This window comes from Cynocephalus volans, chromosome 3 (genome assembly GCF_027409185.1).
Source record: "Cynocephalus volans isolate mCynVol1 chromosome 3, mCynVol1.pri, whole genome shotgun sequence".
Taxonomy (NCBI): Eukaryota; Metazoa; Chordata; class Mammalia; order Dermoptera; family Cynocephalidae; genus Cynocephalus; species Cynocephalus volans.
This window is the reverse complement of record NC_084462.1, coordinates 151,763,953-151,787,612: the sequence shown is the minus strand read 5'-3', so window position 1 is coordinate 151,787,612 and position 23,660 is coordinate 151,763,953. Positions and strand designations below refer to the sequence as shown.

At 37.8% G+C, this 23,660-nt stretch overlaps 1 protein-coding gene across 1 annotated transcript in view; it reads left to right on the top strand.

The window, feature by feature from the left end:
• The first annotated feature begins 7,568 nt into the window (after positions 1 to 7,568).
• Positions 7,569 to 23,660, top strand: part of SYNJ2BP (synaptojanin 2 binding protein) — a 44,562-nt gene continuing 28,470 nt past the window's right edge. The window contains exon 1 of the mRNA XM_063092161.1: positions 7,569 to 7,734. Coding sequence (XP_062948231.1) covers positions 7,671 to 7,734 — 64 coding nt within the window. The 5' untranslated portion in view covers positions 7,569 to 7,670. The remainder of the gene's footprint in view (positions 7,735 to 23,660) is intronic.

The window sequence follows — 23,660 nt, the reverse complement described above, 5'->3', positions numbered from 1 at the left end:
AATGGTTTAGAGACTTAAGTGTAAGACCTGAAACTGTAACATTACTAAGGGAAAATATAGGTGAAAAACTTCAGCAATTTTGTCTGGACACTGGCTTTATGAAAATGAGCCCAAAAGCACAAGTAGCAAAAGAGAAAATAAACAAAGGGGACTATATCAAACTAAAAAGCTTCAGCACAGCAAAGGAAACAACAGAGTGAAATGACAACCTACAGAGTGGGAGAAAATTTTTGCTAACTCTGCATCTGACAAAGGATTAATATCCAGAATATACAAGGAACTCAAGCAATTATACAGTAAAAAACCAAATAACCCAATTAAAAAATGGGCAAAGGAGCTGAATAGACATTTTTCAAAGGAAAACATACAAATGGCCAACAGGTACATGAAAAAATGCTCAACATCACTAGTCATCAGGGAAATGAAAATTAAAACTACATTGATATACCACCTCACCCCAGTTAGACTGGCTATAATCAAAAAGACAGTGAATAACAAATCCTGGCAAGTGTGTGGAGAGAAGGGAATGCTCCTACATTATTTGTGAAACTGTAAATTAGTACAACTACTATGAAAAACAGTATGGAGGTTTCTCAAACAACTACAGATAGATCTTCCATATGATCCAGCAATCCCACTTCTCAGTATATACCCAGAGGAATGGAAATCATTATATCAAAGGGATACTTGCTTTCCATGTTCATCACAGCTCTGTTTAGAATAGCCAAGACATGGAACCAACCTTAATGTCCATCGATGGATGATTGGATAAGGAAACTGTAGTATGTGTATATATATATATATATATATATATATATATATATATAGACCATGGAATTCTACTCTGCCAGAAAAAAGAGTGAAATTCTCCCATTTGCAACAACATGGCTGAGCCTGAAGAAACTTATGTTGAGTGAAATAAGCAAAGCACAAAGGGATAAATATCGCATGTACTCCCTCATATGTGGGAGCTAAGAGAGAAAGAATGAAGGAAAGAAAAACCACAGTAGTGCGTTGGTCTTGCAGAGGGAGATAACATTCCTTGGGCTACAAAGTGGAGTAGGGGGAAAGGGGGAGGGAGAGGAAGGTTGGGGATAATTGGGTCAGGGACACAGGGTACAAATGCAATTTGTGGTAATGGGTATGCTACCAGTATGAATCTGGCCCTCACATCATGGGCGTGAGGGGTGACAATAAGCTTTGTATCTCATGAATATTCATAGCCAATTAAAAAAATAATAAATCAATAAAAATTAAAACACTGAAGATTCATTTCATAAGGTCATAAAATATCATGTTTATTTTAGTTGTTACAAAGGAAGTGTACAGAATGATGACCAGAGATGCCAAGCAGGCCAACTCACTCCGAAAGGAAAAATCAGTACAATTAAAAAATAAGTGATAAGAATACATCTGGTTCTGTTATTAGAATAACAAGGTTTTGTCTCCCAATAGGAGTGTTCCATAGGGTTAATTACCATAAGAGTGTAACCAAACCAAGAGGGGGTTCATCGTCCGCCATACCAAAATGACTATAGAGTCCCTTACCCCAAAGTTCGCAGTGATATAGATCAGTGTTTATTTGAATGGTGAGTCAACGGAGCCCATGGCAGCTATAGGAGGTTTAAGACCTTGGACCCCTAGATAGCTTAACATAATAAGTATTTTTTTTTTTAAAGATGACCGGTAAGGGGATTTTAACACTTGACTTGGTGTTGACAGCACCATGCTCTCCCAAGTGAGCTAACCAGCCATCCCTATATAGGGATCCGAACCCATGGCCTTGGTGTTATCAGCACCACACTCTCCCAAGTGAGCCACAGGCTGGCCTAATAATAAGCATTTATAGAGCAAAATCATGAATAGTCCATGACGTAGTGTGGGAAGCTGATTGGTTCAGGATGAAGTCAGCACAGCTTTTATTATTACTATTACTATTATTATTATTATTATTATTTTAACATTTACTTGTACATACTTGTGTAGTATAGTGTGTCTTGTTTACAGATTTAAAAAATCTCTTGGGTAGCAGCTCTCGGAAAGAACAGGTGGTTTCAATACGTGCATTTACTGCACAATGATTCACTCAGGATAGATAGCATAGTTTTATATCCATTAGTCTACCACTTCTCCTAGTCAGCACAACTGCTCCTGGCATCTTAACTGGTATTGTCCAGGGTACCTTAGGGTCCAGTGTGTACCCACTTCATAGCTGTCTTGTAGATGCGGGTGGTCTGCAGAAACAATTCAAAATTGACATTACAGTTATCTTAAGCCATAAGGCATTCATTTAGGAAACAAACATCCTGACCATCAAATCAAGTTAGTCTAAGGAACAAACATCCTGACTTTTAAATCTACTCTTCACCTAAGGAAGTTTATGTTTAATCAACTCCACCCTTTATTTTATTGTTAACCATACTTTATTGCTACTCTGAGGAATCCAGCCTATCCTGCTTGATCAAGCAGTTTTTCTTTTGCTTTTCCCCCTTTTCCGAGCCAAGGCCTGTTCTGTCAGGGAACAGCTAGGGGAAATTGAGTCTGTCCCCCAGTTTCAAAAGCATGAAATGGCGTCAGCAGAGGCCAGAAGCAACAAATTTTCATTTTAAAGAGACTTTGCCAGTATATATAAAAGCTGCAAACAAAAATGCAGAATATACAGTGTAGGAAAGTTCAGACTTTCTGAAGGTTTGAGTCTAAGTCTGTTGAAATGAATTGATGAAATACAGATTAATAGGAGAAAAACCAAACGAAATTTATTACATGCATAGGAATGGGAGCCACACACAAAGTATGAGACTCAAGGAAGGCCAAGATGGCTCAAGTTTTTATACCATCCTGAGGTTATAGAAAAAATAGGGGCTTGAGGCTTCTTGGGAGGGAGGTGGTATCATTGGTTATGGGAGAGTGAGGGAAGAAAAGTATGGCAAGCAAAGTCTGTTTTGTTTTGTAGATTAAAAAGAAAACTTCCAGGTAGCAGCTCTCAGAAAGAATAGATGCTGATCTATGTTAAAAGTTTCTCTGTCAGACCTTTAAAATTTTCAGACTTTTAGTCCCCTTTTCCTGTGAGTTAATCTTTCCTAGATTTGGATAAGGTAGATGAAGGGGGCCTCAGAGAAAGCAGGTTTGCATCAGCTGTTCACTTCACTACATGCAAATCTCCCTCACAAAAGACAACTTTTCAGCTACTCCTTTATGTGCAGCCCTCTGAATAGCTACATCAAATATGCTAAGAAGTATATTTTAGGGTAAAATATTCTGGTGTCCTTCAACCATTTCACCATTTCTTAATGGGAAAAAATGTTTTATTTTGACAGTCTAAAGAAAATGAGGCTGCCTTTTGCAGCAAAACATTCTGGATTCCTTTTGAGGTGATCAGCAATGTCAATGACAACAGTTTAGAGAAATACAGGCAGCAGAGCTAGGATATCATTGGGAGCAGCAAGTGATGAGACAGCAAATGACAACTTCAGTGTGACTTTTAGCAAGTGACTGAGTTTAAGCTTCATCATCACTGAAACTCATTCATTCATTGAAGGCCTACTATGTGTGGCAACTCTCCTAAGTACCGGAGATAAAGCAGTGAACAAGAAAGAGTGGGGATATGGCACAGCAAATGCAAAGATCTAAAGCAAAACCAAACTTATTTGTTTGAGGAAAAGAGAAAAGCCCAGTGTAGATGCAAAGTAATGAGTGAGGGTAGGGTGATGTGGGAGTAGATGAGTTAGAGAGCTACATAAAGGCCAGAACATGCAGTTTTAGAGGCAATATCAAGGATGTTGACTTTTATTCTAAGTGAGATGAAATTGATTAAAGGATTTCAAGTAGGGGCATAACATGATCCAGTTTACATTTTGGTAAGATTGCTTCAGCTGTGGGAGGAATGGATGAAGGATGGGAGAAGCGAGCAGCAGGGCAAACTGTTAGGAGGAACAGCAGGAGTAGACACAATAAATGCTGGTGGTTTGTAATGAGATGATAGTAGAAGAGATGGTCAGATAAAGACTATATTTTGTGCATAGAGACAACTGGACTTTCTGATGGGTTGGTTGTAGGTGTAAGGGAAAGAATGGAATCAAGAATGGTTTCTAAGATTTTTATTTGAACTGGATAAATTAAGTCACTCAAGGAAGAGGAAAGACAAAGGAGGTATAAGTTTGGGAGTATAGGAATGATAAATCAGAAGCTCTGACTGATGTCAGTTAAATTCCTAAAATCTTTGGGAGGTCTGGAATGGAGTGACAGTCACGTACCCACATCCTGCAACTGTTACCACAAGACTATTTTTAACCTAAAACCAGACTTGCTGACACTGAAAGAAATTATAAATTAACTCAAAAATGTTGAGAATGTATCTTGTGACCCTTACTCATAAATCTGTACATAAAATATAACTAAGGACCAATCACTATCTATGTAATGCTATGTAACCAATAGAAACACTGATATACTGATTAAGAGGCTGTCTGCTTTTTTCCCCTTTGTTCTTCACTTTTCTGTGATTATAGAAAATGCTAAAGCTCTGACGGCCCTTCAGAAAGCACTTCCCAGGCAACTTGGTGGTGGTTTCCCAGGCTGCAGTGACACATATTGGTTCAAATAAACTCTCTGATGATTTATTGGTGCCATAGGTTCTTTTTCCAGGTTGACAGGGATTTAAAATTCTGTTTTCATCATAATTTAGAATGCCTATTTGACATCCAGATTTTGAGATGTCAGGTAGGTAGTCAATTGGGTTAAACAAGACTGATGCTCATTGAAGAAAAGTGAGGGCTGGCATATTAATGGAATTTATAGCCAGGGGATTTAATTAGATTTCTTGTGAAGAAAGTGTATTCAAGGGTACTTCAAAAAGTTCATGGAAAGATTTGTAATATCTTTTAACTCTATTTTTCCATAAACCTTTTGAGGTACCATCATATATACAGAAGAATGGAGAGTATCAACCAAAAAGGCTGTAGAAGATGAAATAACTGTAAATGCCTTGCTAATATCTGCTGTCATCAATAGTTAGGACCTGCAGTGCACCTGTCTCCAAGAATTTGGAAATTATAGAAATAATATTGCTACCAAGATTAAACTGTAATACCAACATGTAATGTGCCACAGCAGAGATATACAATGACACCTTCCAAAATCTGCGACTTCACTATAATCTGTGTTATGGGCTGAATTTTGTGCCCCCAAAATTCATGTGTTGAAGGCCTAACCCCCAGTATTTCAGAATGTAATCACATTTGGAGATAAAGTATTTAAAGAGGTAATTACATTAAAATGAGGTCTTTAGGGTGAACCCTAATCCAATATGACTGCTGTCCTTTATAAGAAGAGGAAATTCAGACACAGAATTTTGCACACAGAAGAAAAGCCATGTGAAGAAAGAGAGAGAAGATAGACATCTGCAAGCCAAGGAAAGAGGCCTCAGAGGAATCCAACCTTGCCAGCACCTTGATCGTGGACTTCCAGCCTCCAGAGCTGTGAGAAAATAAATTTCTGTTGTTTAAGCCACCCAGTCTGTGGTATTTGTTACAATAACCCTAACAAACTAACATAATATGATTAAATGTGATAACACAACAAAGTAAAAAAAAGTGTCAATTAGAGGTTTAATCACCTAAGGAAGCACTGAAAAATAAAATACATAAGAGTTTGAAACCAAAAAGGTCAGTTTCAGGACCTCAAATTGGAACAAATGCCAAGTCAAAGGAGTGGTGGATAAATCCTAAATGCAAATATAGAGCAACGGGTGAGTACAGGTGAGGCAAGGTTTCCACTGATATTGTAAATGGTAGATAGAACTTGCCACCAAGCTCCATACTTTTTACATACCTTAAGGTTATAAGGCCTTAAACAGAAATGCTAGCTCAGACAGCTCAGTTTGGAATGTTCCATCTCAAATGTCTGGAAGACTTAGCTAAAGTAATAGGTAGATCTTGCACTAATCTTACTGTAAGGGTTTTGTTGGGAAAATGCAGTGGTTTGATCAGGCCCCCTCTCCTTGGGTCCCGTTGGGGGTGGTGTAGAGCATTCTTTGTGGGCAGGTTGTGTGGGGGTGGAGTTGGTGCACATGCGCAGCACCACCACTTGGCTTGCCTTTTACTGCCTCGGATGGCCGCCAGCAGAGGACCATGCTGTCCAACCTATGGCTTCCAAGGACCTGTTTGCTGGTAACCTAGCTCATAGACCATAGCTTATAGTGTGAGGGGTCTGGTGACCCAGCCTGGCGTGTGAAGTTTTGTGACCCAGTCTGGACAAGGGACTTGAGGGGTCTGTGAGCTCCAGACCCAGCCCTAGCTCAACAATTGGCCCAGTTGGCAGGGTTAAGGGCAGATAAAAGAGCCCGACAGGTTTAGAAGAAGGAGGAGGAGGGGGAGGAGGAGGGGAAGGGGAGGGGGAGGGGAGGGGGACGGGAGGGGGAGAAGAAGAAGAAGGAGGAAGAGAAGAAAAGATTAGGGCTGGTCGTGGCTCACTTGGGAGAGTGTGGTGCTGACAACACCAAGTCAAGGGTTAAGATCTCCTTATCCGTCATCTTTTAAAAAAAATGATTGAATTTTCCCTGTTGCCAAAAGAGAACTTTCCCCTCACATTTCCTGAAGGATTTTCTCGAGCAAACTTGTAATTATAATCTTTTCTCCGTCTCTGTCTCTTTATATAAATATATATCTTTATATATATATATATATATATATATATATATATATTTTTTTTTTTTTTTTTTTTTTTTTTAAAGCTATGTAAGACTCTTATCAGACACAATCTAGGAATCTTTTTCTTAAGGTCTTGGGAGCTAACTCTTTGAAATGTAAATATCAAAGCAGACAATGCCTCTATCTCCTGTCATTATGGGAATTAGCCTAAGTGCCTTGTTCTAAACTGTTAGTATCTGCTTATGAAAGAGAGAGAGAGAGAGTTTTCTTTTTCTATTGTATAGAGGCAATTAACTAACACAGAGGGTGAACTCTCAAAGAATGAGGAGCAAAGTGTTGTCAAGTCTTTTTCTTTTTTTGACCGGTAAGGGAATCGTAACCCTTGGCTTGGTGGTGTCCGCACCACGCTCAGCCAGTGAGCCCACCGGCCATCCCTATGTAGGATCCAAACCTGTGACCTCGGCGCTACCAGCGCCGCACTCCCCCGGGTGAGCCACGGGCCCATCCCTTATCAAGTCTTCTTACATGGGAACATGCATGTAATGGATTGTGCCTGCTTGGCTATATAAAAGGTGAGATTTTTGCCCGTTTCTGTAATGTCATTAGCGGATTGCCTGTGACGCCCGTCCCAGTTTACAGAATAATAAAACTTTTTTTTTTTTCTTACATTTGTGGAGATTTTCTGAGATGGTAGGAAATTTTCTTTTGAATTTTTCCTCGAAAATAGCAACTTATTTATGTCCCCTAACTTTACTAGCCTTCCCGCGCTCCAGCTTCCAAAGGTTACCTGTTCCTTGTTCACGTCGTAGTTTGCTTTGAGAACCCTGTCAGAAACTGCAACCTGTGGACGGTGAGAACCACAACTCCCAGCATTCCCAGCGCCTCCCGTGGGCTTCCTCTTCCGGTTCGCAGGCTGCTAAAACCCAAAGAGCTGCGCTTTGGACTCAGCGTTGAGATTGATTCACTTTAACCTGTGCAGAGCCCCAGCTTCCTCCAAGGAGGAAGCCAGGCAAGCAGTGAAACATGAACGGAAGAGTGGATTATTTGGTCACTGAGGAAGAGATCAGTCTTACCCGAGGCCCTTCAGGTATGTGCGGAACGAGTAGAGTACTTGAGGGTATAACTGCGGAGCAGACACCTCTTCTGCTGAGCCGGATTCACCTGGCCTCGGAGCAGGCGGGCCCCAACGTAGAGTTTTCTTGCAATGCTTTCGGGCACGTAGATAGAATATATTGGCATCCATTGTTAGCCAAATGCGGGTCTGAGGAATCCGTCTCATAATCCAGTCGGATTACCACGCGTATTTACAGTCAGGAAGGATTTCTTTCTGCTAATGGTTCTAGAAAAGCCTAGAAAAAAGCCTGCTTTTTAGCCGGCGTATCGTGGACACCACGCCCTTCTGTTACCTGCTCTATCCCTGCTCCTATAAGGGACCATTTAGTAACAATGCGAGCATAAACGTTGCAGATTCTGAATGCGTAGCCGTTTTCTTGGTCCTAGGATTCCTTCCTGTCTCTCCTTTCATTTCTGGGAAATTCATTTACAGTGTCAGCTAGAATGTTAAAGCAGGAAGAGACCATAGAGATCTATTACAGAAGTTCCCAGATTTGGTTCTACCACAAAATTAGGCAGGAATTTTTTGTTTTTTGGGGTGTGTGTGTGTGTGTGTGTGTGTGTGTGTGTGTGTGTGTGTGTGTGTGTGTGTGTGTGTGTAAATTCTTACATCCCATTTCTAGGGATTTGGTTTCAATACGGATTTTCTTTTTTTTAAAGCTTCACGTGATTCTGATACAGCCAAATCCTCACTTACCCCCTGCTGTCTTCTTCCCCTCCCTTGACGCTCTTCACTAGACTGGGCTCTTGACATTATTACATACTGCCTTCCTTGGACTTTGTTGCCTTTCCTTTATAGCTGTTTAGTTTATCGATTAAAAGCTGTAGCTTTCGTAGTGGTTCTCACAGAAATAGAGAATAGAATAATGGTTACCTGAGGCCGGGACCCCACAAAAATATACGAGTAAATGTTTTTTTTTAAAAAAAGAACTATAACTTTGGGATTACACTACCTAGGTCCAAATCGTATGTTTAACCGTTTACTAGTTCTTTCATAATTATTGATTGAGTAATTTACCTGATGTAAGACTTAGTTTCTCACCTGTAAAATGGGTATGATTATACAATACACTTCATAGGATCGAGAAAATGAAATTAGTTAATCTGTGTAAAATATTTAGAACATTGCCTGACACATGGTAAGCAGTATGTGTTTGCTACTGTTGTGATTGTTAATGCCTGAATGATCTAGACTGACACAGTAAATCCTGCTAAATACTGTATTCCAAGAATCTGTAATAAATCATAAAGTACTGTGAACTCTGTCTCTGAAATATTTTTGTAATCCTTTTACTGTCCCCATCACCACTACCTATAACAGTCCATCACCTTTTCTCCTCTGGAATTTTGCAGTGGCTTAGTCATCACTGATAGATTCTTCTTTATAAAATATGGCATTCAGAATCACCCATATTTTGTGTCTTTGTTCCTGTTATAAAAAATTGAAAGTTGGTTTTACTTATGGGAGTGTAACTGATTGCTGATCTTCGTGGTTTACTGTCATGCTCCTTATAAGCTCCTAAACTTTTGTCAAAGGCTCACTTAGTATGCCCAAGTTTCTTGGATTCATTTTTCCAGTTTCATGTAAATTTCTCCTTCTCTCACTCTTAATATTTATTGACTTTTGAGGCTAACGTGGCAAGTTATTTTTAAACCAAAATCTGTTTTTCTGTACTTTGCACCCATTGCTACTTCTTCTTTTAAGGCCAGTTAAAACAATGCTAGTTTCTTTTCTGATTGCTTTGAAATTATTTAAAGGCATCTAGTTGTTCTGCTCCTGCTTTGCCTCTTCCTTCCTTAGTCTCAATATCCCCAGTTGTTACATTACCTCTCCTGATGTTGTGTGAGTTATAATTCTGCCTCTTGCTTAAGAATTTAATGTATTTTGGCATAGTTCTATTGCTGTAGCATCCACAGTATTTCCAGGATTCCTGACTAGAGCAGAGCAGAAAGAACCCTATCTTTCTTGTTCTAGGCACTAAATATTTTTAAAATTCGGTATAATATCACTTTGTCTTTTTTGGCATTTGCATAATAGCATTGCCTAATATTCAGCTTACCATTCACTAATATTTTTGAGCCTGTTGATCTTGCAGACCTAAAGTTCCTAAATTTTTTGGAAACATTGGAATTAGGATAAGCTTCAAGGGACTAATTAAAAAGAATGATTATATCCAGCTAAATATTTCACCCCAAAGTGAATTAATTTCTGTATTGCTTATATATGTATCAAAAATGAATGAACTTATCCACTCAGTGGCTTCTTGAATTTTCCTAAGCATTTTCGTGCCTTGGTCATATAAGTCAATGAACTTACTGGGAAGTAGAGCCACAATTTAAGATTGAATTTGGATAAAAACAATCATTTGAAATTTGTTTTTGTTTTGTTTTGTTTTAAATTTTATTTTGTCAGTGTACAATGTGGTTGATTATTGTGGCCCATTACCAAAACCTCCCAACCTCCTCCCTTCCCCCCCTCCTTCCCAACAACCTCATATCTGTTCGATTGTCCTATCAACTTCAAGGAATTGTAATTGCTGTGTTGTCTTCCCTCGCCCTCCCAGTTTATTTGTGTATTTACTTATTTATTTTAGCTCCCACAAATAAGTAAGAACATGTGATATTTCACTTTCTGTGCCTGACTCATTTCACTTAATATAATTCTCTCTAGGTCCATCCATGTTGTTGCAAATGGCACTATTTCTTTCTTTTTTATAGCAGAGTAGTATTCCATTGTGTAGATATACCGCATTTTCTGTATCCATTCATCTGATGATGGACATTTGAGCTGGTTCCAACTGTTAGCTATTGTAAATAGTGCTGCAATGAACATTGGAGAACAAGTATACCTTTGACATGATGATTTCCATTCCTCTGGGTATATTCCCAACAGTGGGATAGCTGGGTCATATGGTAGATCTATCTGCAATTGTTTGAGGAGCCTCCATACCATTTACCATAGAGGCTACACCATTTTGGAGTCCCACCAACAATGTATGAGAGTTCCTTTTTCTCCGCAACTTTGCCAGCATTTATCATTTACTGTTTTTTGGATGTTAGCCATCCTCACTGGGATGGTATCTCAGTGTGGTTTTGATTTACTTTTCCCAAATGCTGAGTGATGTTGAGCACTTTTTCATGTGTCTGTTGGCCATTCGCATATCTTCCTTTGAGAAATGTCCATTTAGCTCTTTTGCCCATTTTTTAATTGGGTTACTTGTTTTTTGGATGTAAAGTTGTTTCAGTTCCTTGTATATTCTGGATATTAATCCTTTGTCAGATGTATATTTTGCAAATATTTTCTCCCATTCTGTTGGTTGTCTTTTAACTGTGTTAATTGTTTCTTTTGCTGTGCAGAAGCTCTTTAGTTTGATATAATCCCATTTGTTTATTTTTCCTTTGGTTGCCTGTGCTTTTGGGGTCATATTCATGAAGTGTGCCCAGTCCTACTTCCTGAAGTGTTTCTCCTATGTTTTCTTTAAGAAGTTTTATTGTTTCAGGGTGTATATTTAATTCTTTAATCCATTTTGAGTTGATTTTATTATATGGTGAGAAGTATGGGTCTAGTTTCATTCTTCTGCATATGGATATCCAGTTATCCCAGCACCATTTGCTGAAGAGGCAGTCCCTTCCCCAGTGAATAGGCTTGGTGCCTTTGTCAAAGATCAGATGGCAGTAAGTGTGTGGGTTGATTTCTGGATTCTCTATTTTATTCCATTGATCACTGTGTCTGTTTTTATGTCAGTACCATGCTGTTTTGGTTATAGCTTTATAGTATAGTTTAAAGTCAGGTAGTGTTGTGCCTCCAGCTTTATTTTTTTTTGCTCAGAATTGCTTTGGCTATGCGTGGTCTTTTATTATTCCATATAAATGTCTGGATAGGTTTTTCCATTTCTGATAAAAATGTCTTTGGAATTTTGATGGGGATTGCATTGAATTTGTATATCACTTTGTGTAGAATGGACATTTTCACAATGTTGATTCTTCCAATCGAAGAGCATGGGATATCTTTCCATCTTCTTGTGTCCTCTTTAATTTCTCTCAGCAGTGGTTTGTAGTTCTCATTATAGAGATTTTTCACATCCTTGGTTAGCTCTATTCCTAAGTATTTTATTTTTTGGTGGCTATTGTAAATGGGCATGCTTTCTTGATTTCTTTTTCTGCATGTTCACTATTGGAGAATGGAAATGCTACTGATTTTGCTGAAATCATTTATCAATTCCAAGAGTTTTTTTGTAGAGGCTTTAGGCTGTTTGATATGTAGGATCATGTCATCTGCAGACAGGGACAGTTTGACTTCATATTTTCCAGTGTGGATGCCCTTTATTTCCTTCTCTTCTCTGATTGCTCTGCCTAGTACTTCCAACACTTTGTTGAATAGGAGTGGTGAGAGTGGGCATCCTTGTCTAGTTCCTGTTCTTAAGGGAAAAGCTTTCAGCTTTTCCCCATTCAGGATGATATTGGCAGTGGGTTTGTCATATATGGCTTTAATTATGTTGAGATTCTTTCCATCTATACCTAACTTGTAGAGAGTCTTTAACATGAACGAATGTTGAATTTTATCAAATGCTTTTTCAGCATCTATAGAGATGATCATATGGTCTTTGTGTTTGATTTTATTGATATGGTGTATCACATTTATTGATTTGCGTATGTTGAACCAACCTTGCATCCCTGGGATGAATCCCACTTGATCATGGTGTATAATTTTGCATATGTGTTGCTGTATTCTGTTAGCTAGTATTTTATTGAGGATTTTTGCATCTATGTTCATCAAGGACATTGGCCTGTAGTTTTCTTTTTTAGTTGTATCTTTACATGGTTTTGGTATCAGTTGGTATCAGGGTGATGTTTGCTTCATAGAATGAGTTTGGGAGATTTGCGTTTGTTTCAAGCTTTTGGAATAGTTTGTAGAGAATTGGTGTCAATTCCTCTTTGAATGATTGGTAGAATTCTGCTGTGAATCCATCTAGTCCTGGGCTTTTCTTTGTTGGGAGCCTTCTGATAACAGCTTCAATCTCTTTTATTGGTATTGGTCTGTTCAGATTTTCTACATGATCTTGGCTTCATTTTGGGAGCTTGTGTGTGTCCAGAAATTTATCCATTTCCCCCAGATTTTCAAATTTGTTGGCATATAGTTGTTTATAGTAGTCTCTAATGATTCCTTGTATTTCAGAGGTATCAGTTGTAATATCACCTTTTTCATTACTACTTTTTGTTATTTGGGTCTTCTCTTCTTTTTTTAGTTAGCTGCGCTAATGGTTTGCCAATTTGATTTATCTTTTCAAAAAACCAACTTTTTGATTCATTAATCTTTTGTATCATTTTGGGGGTTTCAATTTCATTAAGTTCTGCTCTGATCTTAATGATTTCTTTCCATCTGCTAACTTTGGGTTTGGATTGTTCTTGTTTTTCTAGTTCTTTAAGGTGAAGTATTAGGTTGTTCACTTGCCATTTTTCCATTATTCTGAAGTAAGCATTTAGTGTGATAAATTTCCCCCCTAGTACTGCTTTTGCAGTATCCCACAGGTTTTGGTATTATGTATCATTGTTTTCATTAGTTTCAATACATTTTTTGATTTCCTGTTTGATTTCTTCTTGGACCCATATGTCATTAAGTAGAATGCTGTTTAATTTCCATGTGTTTACATGGTTTCCAGAATTTTGTTTGTTATTGATTTCTAGTTTTAACCTATTGTGGTCTGAAAAAATACATGAGATAATGCCAATTTTTTTGAATTTGTTGAGACTTGATTTGTGACCTAACATGTGATCTATCCTGGACAGTGATCCATATGCTGATGAAAAGAATGAATATTCTGAGGTTGCTGGATGGAATGTTCTGTAGATATCTGCCAAGTCCAGTTGGTCTAGAGGTTTGTTTAGATCTTGTGTTTCTTTGCTGATTCTTTGCCTAGATGATCTGTCCAATATTGATAGTGGTGTATTCAGGTCCCCTGCTATTATGGTATTAGTGTCTGTTTCCTTCTTTAGGTGTAATAGAGTTTGCTTTATAAATCATGCTGCTCTGACCTTGGGTGTGTATATATTTATGATTGTTATGTCTCCTTGATGGATGAATCCTTTTATCATTATGTAGTGGCCCTCATTATCTCTTTTTATGGTTTTTAGTTTAAAGTCTATTTTGTCAGATATAAGAATAGCTACTGCAGCTCGTTTTTCATTTCTGTTTGCATGGATCTTTTTCCATCCTTTATTCTTAGTCTGTGTGAGTCTTTATGGGTGAGGTGGGTCTCTTGTAGGCAGCATATAGTTGGTTCCTCCTTTTTAATCCAGTCAGCAAGTCTGTGTCTTTTGATTGGGGAATTTAATCCTTTTACACTGAGTTGTTATTGAAAAGTGTTGATTTACTCCTAGTATTTTCTTGATTTTTGTTTGGATGTCTTAAGTGTCTTTTGTTCCTTTCTTTCTGATTTACTGTTTGTCTTCTGTATTTGTTGGTTTCTTGGGTTGTAGATAAACTTTTTTTTTCTCTTCATTGTTGGCATTTTTATTTTACTAGTGGGTTTTGATTTTTCTTGAGTTTTTATGGCAGTGGTAGTTATTTTTCAGGTACCAAACCTAGTACTCCCTTGAGAATTTCTTGTAAGGGTGGTCATGTGGTAGTGCACTCCCGCAGTTTTTGTTTGTCTGAAAAATATGCTATTTGCCCTTCATTTCGGAAGGATAGCCTTGCGGGATAGAGTACTCTTGGCTGGCATTCTCTGTCTTTTAGTATTTTGAATATATCATCCCATTCCTTTCTGGCTTTTAGGGTTTCTGATGAAAAACCTCATGTTAGTCTGATTGGGGTTCCCTTATAGGTGATTTGATGCTTCTCTCTTGCAGCTTTTAAGATTCTGTCTTTGTCTTTGAGTTTTGCCAATTGGACTATAATATGTCTTTTTTTTTTTTTTTTTTTTTTAAATGATGACCGGTAAGGGAATCTTAACCCTTGCCTTGGTGTTGTCAGCACCATGCTCTCCCAAGTGAGCCAACCGGCCATCCTTATATAGGATCCAAACTCATGGCCTTGTTGTTATGAGCACCACACTCTCCCGAGTGAGCCATGGGCCAGCCTGTCTATAATATGTCTTGGAGAAGACCTTTTTGGTTTGAATGCAGTTGGGGATCTTTGAGCTTCCTGAATCTGAGGATCTGTGCCTTTTCCTATACCTGGGAAGTTTTCTGTCACTATTTTGTTGAATATGTTTTCAATGCAATCTCCTTTTTCTTCAACTTCTGGAATACCCATGACTCAGATATTTGAGCGCTTAAGGTTGTCTGATATCTCTCTTAGATTTTCTTCAATGTTTTTGATTCTTTTTTCTTTCTTTCTTTTTTTTTTTTTTGTCTACCTGTGTTATTTCAAACAGCCCATCTTAAAGGTCAAAAGTTCTCTCTTCTGCTTCTGCAAGCCTGCTGGTTAAAGTCTCTGTTGTGTTTTTTATTTTGTTGAATGAATTCTTCAGCTTGGCAAGCTCTGCTACATTCTTTTTCAGGGCATTGATGTCCTTGTATATTTCTTCTTTTAAGTCCTGTATACTTTTCCTCGTTTCATCATGTTTTCTAGCTGAGTTTTCTTGTATCTCATTCAGTTTCCTTAGAATTATCACTCAAAATTCCTTGTCAGACATTTCAAGGGCTTGTTGTTCTATAGAATCTAGAGCTTGAGAGTTATTACCATTTGGTGGTGTACTTTCTTGATTTTTCATATTTCTGGTATCTTTCCTTTGATGTTTAGTCATTGTGGCAAGGGATTTCATGGTCCACTGGTTTGACACTATTGTCTGGCTAGGATGCTGCTGGGGCTGCCAATTTAGCATGGCTGCCTCAGTGTCTGCTTGGTCACCCTCTGGCACCTCGGGCGCATGTTTGCCTTGGGTCTTGGGCCTCTCCAGGGAGGCACCTCTCTGGTCGGTGTGCCCTCGCTGGGCTGGGGATGGGGTCCAGCAGCAGCAATGCCTACCTGCTTGGTCACGCGCTGGTGTCATGGGGTGTGTGGTCTCTGCAGGACTCAGTTCTCTCCGGTGGAGCACCTCTCTGGTTGGCATGAACACAGCTGGGCTGGGGATGGACTGCCGCAGGAGCAAGGCCTACCTGCTCAGTCGTGTGCTGGCGCCACAGTGCATGTGGTCTCTGCAGATCTTGGGCCTCTCTGGCAGGGCGCCTCTCTGGTCGGTGCACACTTGGCTGGGCTGGTGGTGGGGTCTGGTGGCGACGAGGCCTCCCTACTTAGTCACGTGCTGGCGCCGTGAGGCATGTGGTCTCCGCAGATCTCTCGGGCCTCTCCGGTGGGTCGCCTCTGTCATTTGAAATTTGGTTTGTTCAGTTAATAGGGAAAGGTTTCAAGTTCCTGTGAATCACTTCCCAGAGCTGGTTTCCTGGTATGTAGTACTTTTGATTTCAGAGTCTGTAGTGGATTGAATTGTGTCCCCCCAAAACTCACTGAAACTTGAATTGTGTCCCCCAAGTTTTATGTATTAGAAACTTAGCTCCCACGGTGACTGTTAAAAGAGGGTGGGAAATCCTATTACAGTAATTGAAAGGTGGAGTCTTGAAGAGGTGATTGGGTTGTAGGACCCTGCAGTAGTGAATGGATTAAAAATGGTGGTCAGGGTGTGGTTCTGAGGGCTTAAAAAGAAGGGAGAGGAGAATCTCTCTCTCCCTGCTCTCTCTGCTTCCACCATCTTGCAGTGTGAGATCCCTGAGTCACTGTTACCACCACCACATGGACTTTGGACTTCCCAGCCTCAGAAACTGTAAGCAATAAATTTCATTTTCTTTATGAATTACCCAGTCTCAGGTATTCTGTTATAGCAACACAAAACGGACTAATACAGAGTCTAATTCAGCTTTTCTTCACAGTGTCATCATGAAGAAACATAAGAAAGAATTCAGTAATCACCACTAGAAACGTCTCGTAATTTTGGCAGGCCCCTAGGGATCTTTCTTTCTGCAGAAGAAATATGAAAAATCTCTAAGTACGTGTTTTTGTTTGTAAGAGCAGTCACTCTTCGTTGTACAACTTCCTATCGAGGGACCTGATGGTTTAATCAGATAATTGCATTGTTGCCCTTTTGTGCCATTGTTCTATCAGGGACAAGAGTCTTGGGTATTTCCAATGTTTGGGCCTATTTTACAAGGCAAACAAATCTGTTCTGTCTGATCTTGCTTGAAAGAGAAATAAAGAAATCTTGGGGAAAATTATGACAAGGAAGTGAGTGTTTGAGGAAGCAAAGAGAAGCTTGGCATGTAGCTTGGCATCTCTCCTGTGTCTACTTTTTCAACTGCGTGAGGAGAGGCTTGGGCTGGATGAGTTCAACCCACACATACTCATTGAGCAATTACTATGGGACAAACTTTTGGGCTAGTCACTGTGGATACAACAGAGAATTGGGGTTTAATATATCTGCAGAGAGCAGCAGAGCATAATGTTTAAGAGCCAGAATGTCTGAGTTCAAATCCTAAGGGTACCACTAATTAGCTGTGTGACTGTATGCAAGTCGTCTCACTTCTGTACATTTCAGTTTCCTCAGCTATAAAATGAGAGCATTATTAGAACCTACTCACAGAGTTGTGAGGATTAAATGCTTTTTGTTTTTGTGGGGGTTTTTTGTTTGTTTTTTTGACTGGTAAGGGGATCGCAACCCTCAGCACGGTGTGGTCCACACCACGCTCAGCCAGTGAGTGCACCGGCCATCCCTATATAGGATCTGAACCCACAGCCTCGGCGCTCCCAGCGCCACACTCTCCCAAGTGAGCCATGGGGCCAGCCCTGTTTTTTGTTTTATAAGTACTTTATAGTGATGATTCTGTACCGTGCACTGTTCTAAGCACGTTACCAAAAAATAATTATTTAATTTATCTGAAGTGCTTAAATGATGCTTGTCATTACTGCTGCTGTGTGGGGAATAGGCTTTAGTGGGGCAAAGACGAGTCATCTAGGAAAGGTAGGGTAACCTGTGCCATAGGAATTTCATGAACATTGGGCTCTTCCTTCTATTTTTCTCTCCTTTCTTTTTAAAGTTGCAGAAAAAGCCTGCTAGAGGCTCACAGAGACATTTTAAATCTTGCTAGATTTCCTCATCACTAGAAATGTTAGGAATTCTTGACCTAGGTGTTATTTCCAGTGCTGCTAACAGCCAGTTGACACCAGTTGAGTTCTGTATATATACTAGGTACTGTATTGGACAGGAGATACAAAAATGAAACACAAGCTAATTACTTTGTCTTCTAGGAACTAATGTTGCAGTAGGGTAAAGAGAGATTTAAACAAGTAATTTCAGTAAAGTATGTTTCCAGGCAAAGTGAAGACATCAAAAGTCATGGAGTTATGGAACAGCTATGAGGGTGAGAGAGTATTGAGGAAACAACAGGGTGAAAAAATGACAGGGTGAAAAGCAAGGAGATAGAGCCACATTATTTCCCTTCTATCAGATATGACAGTCCTGCACTGCCTGTTACCTGAAAGCAGTTATTTTATATATCTGGTGTAGTTTTTTTAATGGTGAGAGGTTAAGTCCTGTCCTTGTTTATATTCATCATGGTTGTTGCATATAAATTTTTAAAAATATATCTGTATCTTGTTATTTTATATCATCCCCACAGCCTGAGGTGCTATTGTTTTGTTTTCTGTTGTTGTTTTGCCACTGGCCTGTACAGGGACAACACTGTGCTCTAACCAACTGAGCTAACTGGCCAGCCCCAGAGGATCTTTTTTTTTTTTTTTTTTTCCTTTTACTGTTTTTCAAATTTGAACTTTTCCACTGAACTTTTTCTACTTGCCTTCAACTTCTCTGCCTTTTTTTCTGCACTCTCCAGTCTGCTGTTAAGCCTATCCAACGACTGTTTCATTTCAGTTATTGTACTTTTCCATTCTGGTACTTCCATTTGGTTCTGTTTGTCTGTTTGCTTTCTATTCACTCATTAAGAATATATTTTACTGTAATTCTTCTAAAATATAGTACTTTAGTTCTTTGAACATATTTATAATAGCTGCTTTGAGACGTATTTAAGAAAACATCTTGGCCAAATCAGAGTTTGTATGTGGTTTCTTTTCATGTGTTTGGCTCATATTTTCTTGTTACTTTGAATGTCTAGTAATTTTTGATTGTATATTGTACATTGTATTAAGCATTATAAAAACTATAATCAGTTTGGCTTTAGATTTTAAGGTGGGTCGAGAGTAGGACTTAATCCAACCTTTATTCCTATTCTTAAGATGTAGCCTTTCTAGTATCTCACCTAGACATCTTTGTTGCTATTAAGGTCTCTTCACTAAGTATTATCAAGGTTTCTTCACTAAGGATGAGCTGGCACTCAAAAGTCTCCCAGCACTGCTCATTCACTAGTGTCTATTTCATCCCAACCCAAACCCAGAGAAGCTGATCTCTGGTAAGTCTTGGGTCATCTTACCTTCTGCATGTGCAGCTCAGCCTGAGCCAGGGACTTGTGGGTACTTCCACCTGGACTTCTGAGGTCCCCTTCTGCTCAGCTCCCTGTTCTCTGGTATCCAGTGGATTCAAGCTGTTATCAGCTGCTCTAAACTGATCTCTGCCTCCTCAGCTCAGCAGTGTTCATGTTCTGCTTGACTTCAGCTTATTGAACATGGTTGAGAAATGGTGGTTCAGCAGAGTATAGGAATGATTGTGAGGCTGACCTCATGAGTTTCTTTTCTCTCAGAGATTGTAGTCTAATGCCTGAAAACAGTTGCCTCATCTGTTCAGTTTTGTGCTTGTTTACAGCTGGAAGATTAGTCTAGTACTGGTTACTTCATCTTACCCAAATGCAGAACTGTTTCATTTTAAAGTATCATCTTTTGATTCCCAAATAACATAATAATAAAACAGATTTGGAGCTGCTTTTTACATGTACTTCTATACAGATAACATACAGTATATATGGTTCTTACCCCAATAAATATAAAGAGAATTAGCTATAGTCATCATTATTTCTGCCCTTTTAAACATTGTTTTGTTTTTTTAATGCAAACTTTTTATTGTGACAAAATATATGTAGTATAAAGTTTACTATTTTAATCATATTATATTTTACAGCGCAGTCAAATTTAGTCTCCTCACAATGTTGTACAACTATCAGCACTAATCCTACAACATTTTCATCATATCAAAAGGAAACTGTGTATCCATTAAGCAGTCACTCCCCATTCTCCTTCCCCCCAGCCCCTGGCAAGCAATAATCTGCTTTCTGTCTCTATGGATTTGCCTGTTATGAATATTTGATATAAATGGAACCATGCAATGTATATATAGCCTTTTGTGTCCTTCTCTTTCACTTAGCATAATATTTTCAAGGTTCAATGATGTCGTTCTATGTATCAATACTTAATTTCCTTTTACAGCTAAATAATACACCACATTTTGTTTATGCATTCATCAGTTCATGGACATTCGTGTTGTTTCCATCTTTTGTCTGTTATGAATGGGGCTGCTGTGCACATTCATATACAAGTTTTTGTTTCAATACCTGTTTTCAGTTCTTTTGGGTGGAATTGCTAGATTGTATGGTAATTCTTATTTAATTTATTGAGGATTTTGCCAGTCTGTTTTTATAGCAGCTACACCATTTTCCATTTCCACAAGCAACATACAAGGGTTCCAGTTTCTTCACATCCTCATCAGTGTGTGTGTGTGTATAAAACCATCTAGTGGTGTGAAGTATTATCTTACTGTAGTTTTGATTTGCATTTCCCTAATGACTGCTGATATCAAGTGTCACTTTATGTGATTATTAGCCATTTGCTTACCTTTTGTGGAGAAGTATCCAAGTAATTTGCCCCTTTTTAAATTGGGTTGTTTTTCTTTTTGTTGAGTTGTTTGAGTTTTCTGTAGATTCTGGATACTAGACTCTTACAAGATATATGCTTTACAAATATTTTCTGCCATTCTGTGGGTTATCTTTTCACTTTCTTCATGATGTATTTAGATGCATAAAAGATTTGAAATTTGATGTAGTCCAATTTATCTATTTTTTTCTTTTGTTTCCTATGCCTTTGGTATCATATCTTAGAAACCACTGGCAAATTCAAGGTCATTTAAGTCTCTAATCCATTTTGAATTTATTTTTGTTTGTGGCGTGATGTAAGGGTCCAACTTCATTCTTTTGTATGTGGATATTCAGTTGTCCCTGCACCACTTGTTGAAGAGACCATTCTTTCCACATTGAATGGTCTTGGCACCCTTGTCCAAAATCAACTGACCATAGCATATGGGGTTAATTCTGGAATCTTAATTCTATGTTTTTTAATAGAAAATTTACAGCTTATTATGTTCAGTTCTGTGATTTATTTCAAATTAATTTTGTGTGTGGTTTAAGTGTTTTAGTACATTTTTATGTATAACTCATATAGATATCCAGTTGTCCCATTCCACCTTTTGGCCAGTACTTTCTGCTACTGCCATATTGTTTTGATTTCTGTAGCTTTGTACTGAGGTTTGAAATTATGACTATGAGACCTCAAAACTTTTTCTTCTTTTTCTAGATTGTTTTGGTTATTCTGGATTCTTGCAATTTCATATAAATTTGAGTATCAGCTCTTATATTTCTGAAAAAATGTTGTTGGGATTTGGATAGAGATTGCATTGAATCTTTAGATTACTTTGGGAAGGATTGCCATCTTAATATTATGTCTTCCAATACATGAACATGGCATGACTGTTTATTTATATGGGTCTTCTCTAATTTCTTCAAGCAATGTTTGTAGTTTTCAGTATACAAGTCTTTTACCTCCTTAGATAAATTCATTCCTAAGTGTTTTACTCTTTTTGATGCTACTATAAGTGGAATTGCTTTCTTCCTTTTCTGATTATTCATTGCTACTGTATGTACCAGATTTTTGTCTGTTGGTTTTGTATCTACAAATTTTCTGAATTTGTTTATTAGCTCTTGGAGAATTTTTAGGATATTCTATATAGATAACACCATGTCACCTGTGAAAAGAGGGAGTTTTACATCTTCCTTTCCAATTTGGAGGCCATTTATTTCTTTTGTTTTTTGTTCTAATATCTAAAACTTCCAGTACAATGTGAAATAATAGCAAAAGCATGCATCTTTGTTTTGTTCCTGCTTATAGGGGATAAGCTTTCACTTTTTCAACATTGTGTATGATCTTAGTAGTAGGTTTTTCATAAATGCCGTTTATCGTGTTGAGGATGTTCCCCTCCATTCCTAGTTTGTCAAAGGTTAGTCTTGTTTTTTTTTTAATCATGAACTGGTATTGGAGTTTGTGAATTGCTTTTTCTGCATCAACTGAGATGATTATGTTGCTTTTGTTCCTTCATTCTGTTAATACACTGTATTACATTGATTGGTTTTCTTATGTTGAACTACCCTTGTGTTTCTAGGATAAATCCCATTTGGTCATGATGTACAACCCTTTAAATGTGCTGTTGGATTCTGTTTGCTAGTATTTTATTGAGGATTTTTGCATTAATATTCTTAAGGGATACTGGTCTGTAGTTTGCTTGTTTGCTTTTTGGTGTGGTATCTTTGTCTGGTTTTGGTGTTAGAGTAATGCTAGCTTTATAGAATGAGTTAGGAACTGTTTCCTACTCTTCCATTTTTGGAAGAATTTGAGAAAGATTGCCATTAATTCTTTTTTAAATGTTTGGTGGAATTCACCAAATAAAGCCATCTGGTCAAGGGCTTTTTTTTTGTTAGGAGGTTTTTGATTACTGACCCTAAAACTTTACATGTTACAGGTCTATGTAAATTTTCTATTAATTGATGAGTCAGTTTTGATAGTTTATATATTTTAAGTACTTTGTCCATTTCATGTATCTTATTTAATTTGTTGGTGTACAGTTAATGAGGTATTTTCCTATAATCCTTTTTCTTTGTGTAGTATTCTCTGCTTTTCTTTTTTATTTTAGTAATTTGGGCTTTCTCTCTTTTTTTTCTTAGTAGGTAAAAGTTTTTAAGTTTTGTTGATCTTTTCAAAGAACCAAGTATTGGCTTTATTAATTCTCTCTACTGTTTTTTGATTCTCTATATGGTTTATTTCTGCTCTGATCTTTATTTCCTTCCTTTCACTCACTGTGGGTTTACTTTGCTCTTTTTCTAACTTCAGTGTTATTATAATTTTGGTTTATAACTTCATTTTTTTGATATCTGAAGGATTTAAAACATAAGTACATAAAACAATTATAAATCTGTGTATCAGGCAGTGTATAAAGATGTAATTTATGACATCAATAGCATAAAGGGAGAATGGAGCTATGTAAGAGTAGGCATTTTATATGTAATTGAAGTTAAGTGTGTATCAATTCAAATTAGATTGTTATCTCTTTTAGATCTTATATGTAATCCCTGTGGAAAACCACCAAGAACATATAGCTATAGAATATTCACAAAAGGAAATGAGAAGGGATTCAAAAAGTGTCAGTACAAAAAAATAAATAAATAAAAGACAAAAGAAAGCAGTAATGGATGAAATGAGGGACCAAGTTAAAAATAAAAACATTGTAAGACATACAGAAAACAAATAACTAAATGACAGAAGTAAGTCCTTTCTTATCAGTAATTACTTTAAGTGTAAATAGATTAAACTTTCCAATCAAAAGGCAGATATTGGCAGAATGGATTAAAAATGAATGCACGAAAACAAAAAATGATTATATTGTGTAATGTTGAATATAAAATTATACTGATTTGGGCATCACATATTGCATACAGGTATTGATATTCAATGCTTTACCCCACAGATATGTACAATCAATTATGTTTCAATTTTTAAAAAACTCTTGAAACCACACACAAAAAATGATCAAATGTTAAGCTGTTGATAATAGATTAAATTCAGAACTAAAGACACAAGTAGTTTGAAAGTGAAAGGATGGAAAAAGATATTTTATGCAACACTCTTACCCAAAAGAGTGT